This window comes from Theropithecus gelada, chromosome 3, assembly GCF_003255815.1.
Source record: "Theropithecus gelada isolate Dixy chromosome 3, Tgel_1.0, whole genome shotgun sequence".
Classification (NCBI taxonomy): domain Eukaryota; kingdom Metazoa; phylum Chordata; class Mammalia; order Primates; family Cercopithecidae; genus Theropithecus; species Theropithecus gelada.
In genome coordinates this window covers 31,638,965-31,654,624 of record NC_037670.1, presented here as the reverse complement: position 1 = coordinate 31,654,624, position 15,660 = coordinate 31,638,965, and the positions used below count along the sequence as shown (strand labels likewise).

Below are 15,660 nucleotides of genomic sequence, written 5' to 3'. Positions count from 1 at the left end.
ACAATACATACGGCATCCGTGTAAGTAGGCTTACTAAACTCCACGGACCTTACCAACAAAATCACAAACAGATGAGCCACAACAGACAGTAAAGGTGGTGCTCAAACCCCATGGGGTTATACAAACAACATTTCACTTGTAGTCCTGACAGCTTTCCGGGGATCTGACCTTTGTTGACCTCTGTCACCCAACACAGACAGATCTGATGTAGCAACACAAAACATGGGTTTTGAGGTTAAACCCACCATTCATTTTCTTTTTGTTTCTTTTTTTGAGACAGAGTCTCGCACCCAGGCGAGTGGTATGATCTTGGCTCACTGCAACTTCCACCTCCCAGGTTCAAGAGATTCTCCTGCCTCAGCCTCCCAAGTAGCTGTGATTACAGGCAGCTGCCACCATGCCTGGCTAATTTTTGTATTTTTAGTGGAGACAGGGTTTCACCATGTTGGCCAGGCTGGCCTCAAACTCCTGACCTCAAGTGATCCGCCTGCCTTGCTGGGAGTACAGGTGTGAGCCACCATGCCCGGAACCAGCATTCATTTTCTCTGAGGCCTTAGGCAAAGTACCATCTCTAAGCCTTGCTTCCCCATTTGTAAATTGGAGTAAGAATAGTACTAGGCTGGTGCAAAAAATAATTGCAGTTTTTTCCATTAAAATTAATGGCACTTTTAATTACTTTTAATGGTAAAAACTGCAGTTTCTTTTTATACCAACCTAATACCCTGGTCTGACTAACCGAAATAATGAATGTAAGGTGTTTAGCAAAGTTTATGCTTGGTAAAGGTACCTTCTTACCATACTAACATTATAAAATATTGCTACTAATCATACAATATTGATTCTATCGTCTTTTGTAGATAATCCATAGTATATTAGTACTCACTGTGTGAGGTACTGGGTAATTTACTGAGTAAATCACTGAGTGTCTATGATTAAATTAAAGCATGATTCAATATGGGCACATTTAAAGCCAAATACATTAAATGCCATCTGTTGGGGTCATCCATCTTATATTTTTAGAAAAACAAATGGTTGCATATGCGGGAAGACCTCAAATTCTCATGGGGGAGGGAGAGGAGAGAAGGAAGGAAAGAAAGAGGGTGGCAGGGTAGAAGAAAAACAACAACAAATAAGTAGAAGCCCACATGAGCCCAGCTTCCCCTCAAGACGTGCAGGTGATCAACACAGGGCGACCTCCCTATGTGCTCCAAATGATCAGGAATCCCGATGACACTTTCACACGCTGTCACCTCCTCCCAGCTGACTCTCCGTTTACTGCATCTCAGCGATGTTACAGTACAAGCAATGTACCAAACACCAGAATACAACATAAGACACCAAACCATTCCAATCTGCAGAACTGTCATCACGGCCTCGACTCACAGGCCCAGGCTCACCTGCAGCACAAGTGGAAGACCCTCTCCGGCCTCCCTTCAGACTCGGATTTGACGTGGACAATTTCACACACGGCATTTGCGTCTGCGTCTAAAGACATTAAAACAACAGGAAATCAGGGTATGTTTCTAATGGATTTATTTACATGTTTACAAAAGCATTTTCCAGCTGTGATAGAGAATTAATAATGCAGAAATGTACAAGATCAAAGATATTTTCCTACTATTCCACGATCTAAAGAGATGAAGCGACTGAAAGCTTAATGGATGCTAAGAAGAGAACACTTGGAAAATTTCCAGTTGGTAAAATCTTCTAGATGGTCTAAAAGGCCAGTCAATCATACTGACTGAACTCACATTATTTTTTTTTTGAGATGGCATCTTGCTCTGTCATCCAGGCTGGAGCGCAGTGGCATGATCTCAGCTCACTGCAACCTCTGCCTCCCGGGTTCAAGCGAGCGATTCTCCTGCCTCAGCTTCCTGAGTAGCTGGATGTACACCACCATGCCTGGATAATTTTTGTATTTTTGGTAGAGACAGGGTTTCACCATGTTGGTCAGGCTGGTCTCGAACTCCTGACCTCATGATCCCCTCGCCTCGGCCTCCCAAAGTGCTGGGATTACAGGCGTGTGCCACCACGCCCGGCCTGAACTCACTCTTTCAGCCATGCAGTCTGTTTAACTGAACTGTGCATTTCAATTAAATGATTAGTTGTTTTGGCAACAGTTGGACTAAATGGAGCCAAAGCCTCCTATGCAGATTTCATCTGGCCAGTGATATGACAGGTAAGCCCTTGCTGTCTGTTAAGGGAGTCTTCCCCCAGGTGGCTGGGCCTAAAGCCCTGGAGACCTAATGGGGTTTCTCGCCCCCCCGCCTACCCCTGGAGTCTACTTTGAACACAGCAGAAATGGTATGCCAAGAAAGGAAGGAACAATTTTAAAATAATTTGGAAGCTCTGTAGTGCCTATAATGGCATAGTACTTTAAGTCACGAATAAAGTGTTTGTGAAAGGAACAATTCACTGCAGACATTCAGGCCATACACTGTGAAGTCTCACTTTTATCCAGTGGCTCAGAACCCTGGTCACAAACCCTCACTGTGGTTGCATGATTTAACCCTAACCAGAATCTATCTGCAAAAAATTTTACAAACTTTCTGAACTAAGATAAAAACCTAAAATTCCACATTCTGATTCTCAAATCCACTAGAGTGGATTTCATAACGAAAAACATCTTGACGAGTCTTTATAACTCAAGTAAAATAAGCTTTTATCTTGATGGTTTTAAACTTGATTTGAATGAAAACTAGAGAGTGAGAATGGAGCGTCGTATTACAAAGATGGCATTGTCTTCAAAATTTGAAGTCTTTATGTGTTTACTCCTCAATGCAGGCGAAATTCCTGGCTTAGAAGCTGTCAGTCTGCTACAAAAATAAACTTTCCCATTTGTAAACCTGGCACGAGGAAACAAAGGAACTGGATAATTCATAACCTACGATTCTAAAGTAAGACTTTAGTATTTAAGTGCCCAAACCTCAAAATGCTATTTGTAGCTGCCCTAGACTCACGACTTACAGGTGCCTAAAAATGTACGTGTAAATCAATTTTGCAAATCACATCGTAAGTAAAAGGGCATCCAGCAAATCACTGCTGGGAGATTAGAGAGAAATCTTCTAAAACAAATAATCATTCCAAACATATTTGCCCTACGTGGTTTGTGCACTGGAGATTTCCTCCTGTAAGGCAGAAAAACTGTGAAGGGAGAAACACCTTTAATTTGGAAGAGTAACTCAAAGTGTGCACAATATGGCAAGAGGTTCTCCTCATGATGTTGGCCTAGTGTGAGTTGGTTTTCTGAGGATCAGATCCAGTTTTACTGCTTATGGCAAGTGGAAACAAGGAGAGGCTAAACAACAGAAATTGGATAGTAAGAACTTAATGTTCACCTTAGATGCCAAAAGCATCACATAGAAATTCACTTGATCACACACCTGCCGGTCTCCACCGCCGGGGCTTTTCTTTACCAAAGCTGCACCTGCTGTCCAAGTGGGACAGGGAACAGGTGTGGCTAGAGTGTCCACTTGACTCCCCAGAGATGCTCTTTCCAGGTTGCGCCTAGGAGAGCCACACAGCCCATCCCTCCTCTCGAGAACTTGGCCTCAAATTAGGCCCAGGATGGGGAGCTTCTGAGTCACAAAAATATCACTTTTCTTAGTCAGTACCCTGCTACTCATGTGTTTAAAGCATCGTCTAATTATATTATCAAGTATACTCACAGCTACCCAACAACTTACTTCACGGCTATGTGGATCATAGAAAAAGAACCAACATTTCAGACTGGGCGTGGCAGCTCACATCTGTAATCCCAGCACTTTGGGAGGCCAAGGCGGGAGGCTTGCTTGAGCCCAAGAGTTCAAGACCAGCTTGGGCAAAATAGCAAAACTCCACTTCTACAAAATACTTAAAAAACTAGCTGGGTGTGTTGGCACACGCCTGTAGTCCCAGGTACTTGGAAAGGATAGCTTGAGCCTAGAAATTTGAGGCCACAGTGAGGTACGACAGCACCACTGCTCTCCAGCCTGGGCAACGGAATGAGATCCTGTCTCTAAAACAATTAAAATAAATTTAAAAAAGAATCAATATTCAAAAGCCTTCACACTAATACCAAAGATAAAGATTTGTAATACTTTAGGGAAAAAACGTGGAGTCAATGCTTTTTAGTGCTTTGGGCGGTATATTTGGATCTCTCCGTTGAAAGGCAAGGGAGTAGTTTACCTGGGCTTTGTCTGCTCACGGTCTCAAGGATTGTTTCAAGAAGCACAGGCTCACTGTACTCAGATGGCAGTCGCTATAGTATTGATGTACAGAATGGAATAACTAGAATCTCTTCCAGGAATTTTGAAGACATTACACATCCATTCACTCAGTTCATTCATTCACTTGGTTCATTCATTCATTCATTCATTCATTCAATATTTAATCAATGGCTGGTAAATAAGAGGCCATAAAGAGACTGAGAGACAAGAGAGTTAAGCATAGAAAAAAAAAAGACAAAAAAAAAGACAGTAGAAGGGTTAGACCTAGAGTGTGGATTCAAACAAGTAATTTCTACACACACCAGAGATAAGTGTGTGAAATACCCAGCACAGGTGAGAGTTTACCTGCACTCGCCAGAGCTCGAACCTGCAGCGCTTCCGTGGGGATCATGTGTCGAAATCTGCAGGGGTCCCAGTCCTCATAAATGGAAAGCCTGTGGGATCCCACCTGCAGGGGAGAAGGAGTCAGCTGCGTAAGAAGAATCTAACCTGCCCCGGACCAGTTCCCTGCATTTGCTAAACCAGCGACAGACTCTCACGCAGTAACTCCAGGCGTGCCCAAAGGATCTTCACCCCCACGAGCTCCTGTTCATCCAGCAGGGAGTAAGAGGCTGCATGATAAATATGTTGAGGGGAGGGTGGGCAAATAAGTTTGCTAAGCAAATGCACTGAAGAGAGACACACACAGGGAAGAGGAGAAAAGGGATCCCAAAACAAGAACAGGGGCAACAGAGAAGGGGAAAAGTAGCGTTAGGAAGGTTCTGGGCCATGGCAGACCAAATCAGCAATTGAGTCCAATTGGTTCCAATTCACAAAAATGAGACCAATTCATTTTTGTGCTCTAAACATAAGCCTGCCTGAAAAGAGGGCAGGATGGGTGATCTCAAGCATCCTTAGCAATGCTTAAGAAATAAACAAGATCATAAAAAGGCTCATACTGACAAAATGGTAGAATTATGCAGACATAACTGATAAGCAGATAGAGAAATAGTTTCAAACCATCAGGTGACAAAAGAAGTCTTACAAGTTTCTTCTTCTGTTTGGAACCATCTTTATACACAAGGACCACAGCAGTTTTGAAGACTGGAAAAAATAAAATAAAGATAGTTATGGCATGTTATGTGTAGGGTTTTCCTCTTGACATCACTAACTTGTGGTAATAAACACTACAGTTATGCAGAGGACGTTGAGATCCCAGTTAACTGACTCCCACACACCTCCCATTCATTCATCACATCAGTGAAAATCAAAAGCCTATTGAGACACGCAATTTTCCAGGTTCAAAATAAACACAGAAAGCCTACATAAATGGAAATAACCTACGCCTCAAAACACTTTTGGGTACAATACGTTAGGTATGCTATCATTTCAAGGTTAAAACTTCAGCTGATACATATTCAACAAAACTGTACTAATTCAGTCGATGGAGGAATAATATAAATGTCTTTCACAATAACAATGCAATTGCTGAAGATGATTTATACTTATGCAAATTAAGGTAATAGTGCACATAGACAGCGATAATTTAGGAAATATAACTCATCGTTTCACCTGAAGAAACAAAAATGAGTTTATGAAATAGAATTCAACTGTACTTCCTCCAGAATGACTGAATCAGAGTAAGCTCTCTAGGAGTGGTAAACATGTAGTAGTTTCATTCTTATATTCTTTCGGGGGTGGGGAGATACAACGGAGTTATGCATAATCTTCCAGAGAATTCGTTAAGCAATGCCAAGCACATTTAATATGCAGTGATTCTGATTCTTCCTAGAAGGGGAAGTAGAGTTGGCACCCAGAAGGACTGGAAGGGTGACCGACTCCTGCCTGTCCTTCGTTCTCTGTGTCAGGGTCTCTGCTATGGTCCACATGTTTGTGTTTCCCCAAAATTCATACCTTGAAACCAATCACCCTGGTGGTTTCAGGAGGTGGGCCTTTGAGAAGTGATCAGGCCGTGAGGACTCTGTCCTCATGAATGGGATTAGTGTCCTTATAAAAGAGACTTGAGAAAGATGCCTTGACCCTTTCGCCATGTGAAGCCACAGCTAGGAAGTATGAGAAAGCAGGATCTTGGACTTCCAGCCTCCACAACTGTGAGAAATAAATCTGTTGTTTGGAAGCTGGCCAGTTTATGATATTTTGTTATAGCAGCCCAAATGGACTAAGATAGTCTCCATTATCCCTTCATACTCTGACCCCAAGGAATACCCCAGTCACACAGCAGCTGAAGGAGGCACAGCCTTGTATACCAGACACAGAATTACAAAAGGAACAAGCACTCAGAGAATTCTCTGGGATGGGCCACCAGGCTCACAGGCCCTTTGGAGGCCAACCGGAAGTATCTGGTTCAATTTCTATCCTACGTAGGGCAAGCCGGTCTTGTCTCCTCTTTGTGTAAGATCATGCTAATCTCCACTGCAGGGAAATAAGCCCTGAGATGCAAAGAAACTGACTCCAGCCACTAGGTCTAAACTGCCCATAGCCCTTCACACCTCACAGCATCTGACCCCTCCAGGTTCCCAGAGCACAGACTGGCAGATTCCCTCCAAAGGTTCACACTGACCTGAAGCGGCCACACCAGCCTCTTCATAGTAGCTAAGCACAAGCAACCTGAGAAGGCCCTTCATTCCCACTATGAAGCCTTCAGAAATCACAGAGGCTGGGACAGCTAGGTCCTCTTAGAAATGAAAGGGCTCTACCCCAATGCCTCTCATCTCAGAAGCGCCACCCTGCCACTGGGACCACAGCTCAATGGTATGACTGCCCCCATGTCCCTCAATCTTAACCATCGTGGATCACAGCAGGAGGGCCAGAGAATGAGCGTCAGCCTGGCACTGGGACCTCCGCTTCTCCCTTAAACTTCCCCGAACCCTCGGAGATAGTGTTCCTCAAGTGACTCCACAGCGTTGCCCAATCCCTTCAGACATGGCCTTGATGATCTCCAAAACTCACGCTACCTTTGCCAGCCTAAAGCTTCCACTCTGCGCCCAAAAATGTGAATGTCAAATACCCTTCAAGGCAGAAGCCTATTTCTATTTGTGTTTGTTTTTTGTTTAAGGCAACGATCACCAACATTTGGTACACACGAGCCAGGCTGTGAGTGAAACATCAAGGTGCTTCGTTGGCAGCAAGTCGACTTCGGTTTCAGCAGAAAGCTGCACTATTTCCTGAGGTTAGAGGTTTAAACCAAAACAAGATGACAACCACATTTTAACCCCAAATCTGCCGACTGAGGGGAACCGTGATCCTTCCTTCACAGCAACTCTTCCTTATTTCAACTCCTTGCTCAGCCTCTCTGCTAGTTCTGCCTTACTACTTGAAATCACACCCAAACCATCAAACTTGTCTCTTTAACGACTGGGAATCCACAGAAGCTCATCATGACTACAGCCTTTGTTCATAATCCCAGTTTTAATCCTTCCCCTTCTCTTTCCTTTTACTCTGGAGAGGATTCTGAGTAATGACAAACCTGTCTTGTATCTCAGAGCCTTCAGTTTTTCTCTTGTGAACTACGGCCCCTGCTGAGTTTGCTGACGGTGTGATGCTCTGAACCTGGAGTATGCAGTCTCCATTTACACCTGGGACAGGTGTTGTGGGCCCACCTTTCTGGAGGCAGCTCCCACACCGACCTCTCATAAACAGCCCAGGAGGCAGGGAACAGAGTAATGCAGAGTCCACTATCTGAGCCTGTGCAGAAAGTGGCACCGAAATCCCCAACCTCAAAACCAGCATTTTCCTGAATCACTTACACCATGGGCTGGCAAACAAGGGCCCTCAGGCCAGACCCAGGACTGCTGCCACCTGTGTGGTGCAGCTGCTGATCCAACCGCGGATCCAGCCATCTCATTCATTTACACGTTATCTACGGCTGCTTCTGGCTCCAGTGGAAAAGCATGTGGCCTCCTGGCCCAAAGCCTAAAATGTACCATGTAGCCTTTAAAAGAAAAGAGGACCAGGCACGGTGGCTCATGTCTGTAATCCCAACACTTTGGGAGGCCGAGGCAGGCAGATCACAAGGTCAAGAGATTGAGATCATGCTTCAATATGGTGAAACTCCGTCTCTACTAAAAATACAAAAATTAGCTGGGCACCATGGCGCACATCTATAGTTCCAGCTACTCGGGAGGCTGAGACAGATGAATTGCTTGAACCCGGGAGGCAGAGGTTGCAGTGACCTGAGAATGCACCATTGCACTCCAGCCTGGAGACATAGCGAGACTCCGTACCACCCACCCTCAAAAAAAAAAAAAAAAAAAAAAAAAACAGAAAAGAGTTTGTCAACCCATTTTCTCCTACTTAAATTATTTTCTTATTCTAAATCTGTTGATTTCTAACTGCAGTGAATCTGTAAAATTGAGGGCAAAGCCATAACGAATCTAAATGTTGACCTCTAGTCCTACATCATGGTGTGGGTCATTTATATCAATATCCTCCATCCCATGAATGACCGATTAAGCAGCATCAGGGAGATCCCAGACTCCTCCAAGAAGAAATCACTATAGAAGAAACACAAGTGGTAATGTTGAAAAGAAAGCAAATACTACTGCCCCCCTCCCCCAAAACACCTACCCCATCAAAAACTAACAACTTGTTAAAATACCCCCAATATTCCTTTGAATGGCCTATTTAGTCACATGCTTTCTCTGCATTTATATATTTTGTTTGGTCTTGTTTTGTTTTAGACAGAGTCTTGCTGGAGTCCAGTGGCACAATCTCAGCTCACTACAACCTCTGCTTCCCGGGTACAAGCGAATCTCCTGCCTCAGCCTCTCAAGTAGCTGGGATTACAGGTGCCTGCCACCACATCCAGCTAATTTTTGGATTTTTAGTAAGGACGGGGTTTTACCATATTAGCCAGGTTAGTCTTGAACTCCTGACCTCAAGTGATCCGTCCGCCTTGGCCTCCCAAAATGCTGGGATTACAGGTGTGAGCCACCGCACCTGGCCTCCTTTGTTATTTTTAATGAAATGGCATCAACAGCTACAGGGGCTCTTTGCAAATTCTAGGAATATCAGTAACTTTTCAGTGAAGGCTAAGTGATCTAAATAGAAAGTCCAATGAATCTTTGCATGAAATACTTTGATTTTAAAATCACTAGGACATTCCGATTGGGGATACTTTGTTCACATCATGGAGGAAAAAAAAAGTTTAGTTAAGAAGGAGTAAGCAACCTCCGTTCCCCACAAGCCCACACAAATAATATAAGGCAAGAGAATAAGCCACATTTCCATTATATTATGTTCCTACCAATGAGTCTTTTAGCAGGAGGCTAGGACAAAACACAACCTAAAACAAAAGCATGGAGTGTTGATAGTTTTATATTCATGAACAACACAGCAATATGCCAATAAGCATTTCCATTGCAACAACAAGCCGTGTTTCCTAAATTATACATAATTCCCCGTAAGCTAACCCATGTTTTTTCTCTCTCTCAAAAAGCGTATTACAATACAATCACATGAGATCTCTAATTGCAGCAATTGCATCCATCTAAACTGGTTTATTAAAGAATAAATCATTCGCAAACGTCTCTAATTTCACTAGCATTGAGTGGCAATGCGATTGAGATGCACCTCACAGCTGATCCAGGCACTCCAGAGTTTGCCACAACAGCTCAGCTGAGAACCAGCATCCTAAATCCTGGTTTTAAGACCAAACAGTAACAAAGTCAGGAAGAAAATAAAAGATCTAGGATTTGGGGGTCTCAGAAACAGAGGCCATTTTGTCTTGATTTTTCACTTTATTTTTCCTTGGTTTATAATTAACCCATTATTTTGAAAAGATACTCAGAGCAGCAGCCCCCCCCACCAAAAAAAGAAAAAAAATTCTTTTCCTGCCTGTGTGTTTATGTCTGGGACAGACTTGGGCACAGCCACTTCCGCCTACCCATGTGGCTGAGTGACCACACAGTGTAATTTAACTCGAAGGTTTCATTTAGTGTTTGCGAGATGTTGGTGGCTACAGCAGGAAGACCCATTCAAGTAACTGCAATTAACTTTATTTTTAATCAGTTGGGTCTTGAAAAAGAAATGTTCTTGTTTTGAAAAATAAGCTAGACTTTTCCCCCTCCATAAAACCCTTTTCTGATACACACCAAAGGCTGCCAGCTCTGGTTCCTTTTTCCACTTGCCCAGCGAGGCCGGCGGGTTCAGCCAGATCACGGTGGTGTGCAAAAGCAGGTCCCCCATGCTCAGATCTGCAACCTGAAAGCCAGAGATGTGACAAAGCTTACCGGGCAGTATTATTAACACTCAGATTTTCATGACGTCTGAAAATTCAGCATGCTGGTATTAATTTTCCTTCAAGAAAATACTGCTCCTAAAAACATTTGCTTAAATATACAAAATAATGCGTAAGTTAAACTGCTTGATTTAGCCATTCCACAACGTAACACATCAAAACATCACGCTGTACACCATAAATATGTAAAATTTTTACTTCTCAATTTCATGTTTTTGAGAAAAGAAATAGCACCAAAATGACAGATTACATTTTTAAAAAATACTTTCGATTTGTGACTGTCTCAATCACCACCACCAAATAGGCTGAGGATACAATATCCCATCAAAACAGGCTGAAGATACAATACCTTTCCAATGGGAAATAATAGTATCATTATGTTCTAGCCATGTTTGAGCTAGGAACAATACAATGAAATTGTAACAAGAAAATCCTTTAACTCATATGAAATCTCCTAATTGAAAAATAAATCCTCTCTATTCCCAAAGAAACACACGGAATACAGGGGAGAGAAAAGGCTCGTCTTTTTTTTCCCCCCTTTACGCCATGTTCGTCTACTAGAATTTCAGAATAAGATGGCAAATAGGTACAAACTGGGGCTCTGAAATTCACATGCAGTTAGTCTGTTAAAACTGATCTACGAAACTGGAGATGTTTTGTGTTCAAACAGAGAGAGTTTCCCAAGGAGATGCTAATGGTTGTCTACGACAAAGATCCACCCCCAGATAACTGCAGACATTTCCACCAGTGAGTATCCACATTTTGGAAGTGTAAGCAAATTATTTCTTCTTCCAATCCATTTCAAAGATGACTTTATTTCACTTTAGATGAGGAAGAGAGAAGCCAAATGAAGAGTTTGAAGATTCCTCTATTGGCACGGGCAGCGTGAGTGCTGGAACCCCAACAGACCATGAGGTGTAGTCACTTGCCCCCAGCGGTCACATGCTAAACTGTCTCAGACAAGTGCTGGTTGCAGAGCCATCTAGACACAATGATCCAGAGAGCCTGATGCAAGTTCAATGTCTGCCTCACAACAGTCACATCTGCTTTTCTCACTGGAGTCACTGACCTCCTTCCAAACTGAGCTGAGTTTCCTATATAGTAGCAACCTGGCAACCCTCCACTGAACGCAGTGCAGTTGGGATGGCCCTTCTCGAGCCACCAAAACAGGCTACCATGCTGAGATGTGGCTCCATCAGTACGGAGTACAATGCATTACTGCCTCCCTTGATTGAGATTATTGTAATCATCACTGTCATTATTACTGAGCTGTAGTACCATTAGTATAACCAAGGGTTAAAATAATTTTTAAGCAGCTATATTATTTTGTCTATAGGTATTAAGTAACTCATCAACCAAACTTCCAGGATATTATCAGCCAAGGTAATGACATCGTCTCCACTACCTGTCCCCCAAAGACCCACACAGAAGAGGAGGAATTATACACAAAAGTCAAATTCCCAGGTACCACAGTCCCTGGGAGTACATCTTTAAAAGTGATTAAAGGCCAACATGGTAGACTGTCCAACTCTACTTCCTCCCAGAATTACATTATCTGCACCTTCTGCCATGTGATTTTCCAGCACCTCCCACTAGACTAGGCAGGGTACATACATCACTGCCCAGATGACTTTGGGTGTAGGCATTTGACTTAGTGCCCACCTTCCAGCCATGGGAAGGACTTGCCCAAGACAGCCATTGCTGCTTCAGCCTGGATCCTGGAAGGAAGAGACAAGGAGCACACCAGAACCTTCAGAACTGGAGCTAACCAAGAGAAACCAAACCTTGGTTGACCTACAAAGCCACATTTGAGATAAGTATTTGTTGTAGAGAACCACTGAGATTTTAAGTTACTTGTTACACAACTTAAAATGGGCTGATGCTGTGCCTGTGCACAAGGTTTCTCTCTGGGCAAGCTTCCCATGGCAAGTGGAATAGGGGGTCAGGGTGCTCCCTCTGGCCACAGTGCTTCCCCTGGTTCCCTTCTGAATCTTCCTCCCAAACCCCAAGAAAGAGTTCTGCTGGGAGGCCTCTACCTTCCTAAAGACTGGGATGCCCTACTGAGCCAGCATTTTTAAGGACTTCTTTTAAGGGGAAATGCCCTCTTGCATTCTTCTTCCTCCTAGTTAAGCCAAAGGGATTCCTTAGCCCAACTCCCCAGAGTTTAACATGGAGGTATGAGGTTGAAGACCCAGTTTCATCAAAAAGCTGTTTCTTTGCCAGCTTTGTTCTCTATGAACCTACTTGCCTTCAGAGATATCTTAAGGAATGTTGGCTGAAGACAGGATTCAGGTACCCTGCGTTCCTAGAATGTTAACGTTTCACAATAAACCTGCTGTTACCAGCAGATACTGATAAATGTTCCTATTCCTGTTTACAAACTTCATCAATCCATTCTAGGCTGTTACTTCATATTGCCACTAAGAGGGAACCACAAGGATCAAGAGTTCAAGAATTGCTTTTGTGAAAATCTGAATATAATTTGGGTACCTCCACAATCACCTGCCTCAGTATCCGTAACTCTTCCAATACACTGCTGAGAGCAGTGGAGTAGAATTGTCATTGATCTTGGCATAGACCATCCTATTTCCCAAGACTCATTCTCCCTAGGGCACTGAGGCTGCTGCATCCTTCCCAGTTTAAAGGCCGTTTTCCTCAGTGGAAGAAAGAGAGATGAAACGGGGCCTGAGACTTGAGTGACCAACGGCCTTTCAGTAATGGATTCCCACTGGGGGTCTATTTCCTGCTCGTTTGTCTTATCCTGCCACAACAATATCTTCTCTTGCTCTCTTTGGCATCTTTTCCAAGCCAGAAATTCTCCGGGCTTTGCACCTCCTGGTAAAAGTAGGATTTTCCTCCTCTTCAGTCCTGGTACTCAGCCAGTGTCCCTCCTTCCATCTTTTGCATATTTCTTTTTACAATCTCAGCCCACAAAAAAATACTTTGTATAGCACTATATGGCTTTGTTCTTCACTGGAAAGATTTCTTACATGTCAGAATTTCATTTTAAAGGACTTCCAGTTTCACTGAAGCCACATTCCCTTTAATAGTCTCTGACTTCTGATCATGATCATCTTTTTTTCCTAAATTCTTTGTAACCCACTATCCATCTCGCCTTCTAATCTTTAGCATCATGGTCATTTGCTCCTAAGGTCATTAAAATCCAATAATTAATTTGGCATATAAAGAAAATATAATATGATGTAATGAAGATGTTCACTTCCATGGCCTTTACCAGTAAAATGCGCTTCTGTTAGAATGAAATAAACCAAAGGAGAGGAGGACTTCTTATAATAAAAAAAGTTTACAGTATTATTCATATTAGTCAATTTAAAAAAGCATTAAAATTCTCTGATCAACATAAAATCAAGGTATAAAATTACCTTCAAGATATAACTAAACATATACATAGATATTAAAAACAATCAAAATCAACACCAAAATATGGTAAGTTCTATGTCTTGAAACCATAGTTTTCTTCTTGCCTTTTTCTGTATTTTGCCCTCTTTTTTTAATAAGCATAATTTTTTTCTTCTTATAAAGTTTTATAAGAAAGTGAGAACTCAGTCCAGGGTGGCAACCTTCATCTTTTCTATACTCTGATAGATTAAATTATCTGCCAAATAGTCTGAGAACATTCTCATGCTCTGCTTGTTATGTAAAAACAAAATTGTGTTTCAGTTGAAAACTACACATCCTCTACAGCAGACATTCCTGGGCTATCAGATTCTGACTGTACACTGTCTTTGAGAGCCTGTGCAACTCTTTGTAAGGTGTAGGTAACAGAGATGTGTAAATTCTGTCCAGTCTGACACTGGCCTAGTTGATTTCCTCCAGCTGTGGAAAAACCAGTTTGTCTCATTTACAATTCATCTCAACATTTCTTCACTCCATATATAAACCTGTGTAATTGTGACTTTTCCAATGAACTTTTACAACACCTGCCTGGGTCTCCCACATCTTATGAGTAAAATAAATTATGAGATATCATCATTTTACCTCTTTCAGAAAATTATCCTTTAACAGCCTGAAAACTTGTTTTGTTTCATTAAGGACAAAAAAAAATGAGCCTGGATAATGGCCTTTAATATTTCTGGAGATAAGGTGCTTTCACTAGTCTACACTAAACAACCAAACTTCGTCCCACCCACACGGCTTTTAACCCTGCTGCTAGTCACAGCAAGAGTGTTTTTCCACTAGGTTCCTTCCCACATTTTCTCTTTTTTAAGGTGGAAAGAAAAACTGAGTCTAATATTCTAGTTGAATCTGAGCGTACAGAGGCATTGATGAATGTTAACATATATCATATCCCTACAATTCCTCTAAGTATTACTGGCTTTTTTAATTGAAAAATAATAATTGTATGTATTCAGGGGTACACAGCGATGCTTTGATACATGTACTGTATAACTCATCAGATCAGAGCAATTAACTTCTCCATGCATCTCAAACATCTACCACTTCTCTGTGTTGGCAACAAACTTTTATTCAGGTAAGAGCTTCTTAATGACTCGGGCACCACTTTTAGCTCACCTTCAGTCTTTTCTCAGGTGTATCTGTTCCTGCCACTGCTCTTCCAGGCAGGTTTTTGGGTAGATCCGATTCAGAGTCATCTGAAATTTTCATTCCTTTGACAACTATTTATTGAGCACCCACTATGTGCCTGTGTCATTCTAATCTCTGGAGGTAGAGCCCTGGGCTTTAATGACACTTCTAGAAACAGCCCAGATTGTGGTAATGGAAGTTCACTTTCACACTTAACACAGAATAAAGCCAGAGATCCCCAGGGTGAGGAGCTGAACATCAGGAAAACATTTCTTACAGGAAGAAACAGTCCAGCTGAGGAAGAAAATTCACATTGCAGGCTTGGATAAAGCACAGATGTTCCACTAAGAAAAACAACAGCATCTTAACTGTTTTACTTATAAGTAACACCTTTTTTTAACAAAGAAAAAAAAAAAGCAAACTCAAACTCGGCTTTCCTGACAGATGTGTCTTGAGAAGATGGGGACCCTCACCTCTTTTTTCTCACCAGTCTGTTCCGCGATCAGCTGGTCAAACACAGCCCCAAACTCTTCATGGATTTTCTGCATCTCATTGATGTGACTGGCAACCTTGTTCATGGTCTTGATGGCCACTGGAAGAAAACAGGCCGTGAAATGAGAAGCTATTTAGAGACCCTCACGGAGACTCAGGTCTGCGGGGGTCCCGGGC

The 15,660-nt window shown here is 42.5% G+C and overlaps 1 protein-coding gene across 12 annotated transcripts in view; it reads right to left on the bottom strand.

The window, feature by feature from the left end:
* TIAM1 (T cell lymphoma invasion and metastasis 1) overlaps positions 1-15,660 on the bottom strand; it is a 444,177-nt gene that overhangs the window by 7,560 nt on the left and 420,957 nt on the right. For all 12 annotated transcript variants that reach the window (XM_025380044.1, XM_025380046.1, XM_025380049.1 and 9 more), the window contains 5 exons: positions 15,465-15,583; positions 10,301-10,409; positions 5,233-5,291; positions 4,554-4,656; positions 1,398-1,485 (listed from right to left, as the gene is read on the bottom strand). In XM_025380044.1, coding sequence (XP_025235829.1) covers positions 1,398-1,485; positions 4,554-4,656; positions 5,233-5,291; positions 10,301-10,409; positions 15,465-15,583 — 478 coding nt within the window. The remainder of the gene's footprint in view (positions 1-1,397; positions 1,486-4,553; positions 4,657-5,232; positions 5,292-10,300; positions 10,410-15,464; positions 15,584-15,660) is intronic.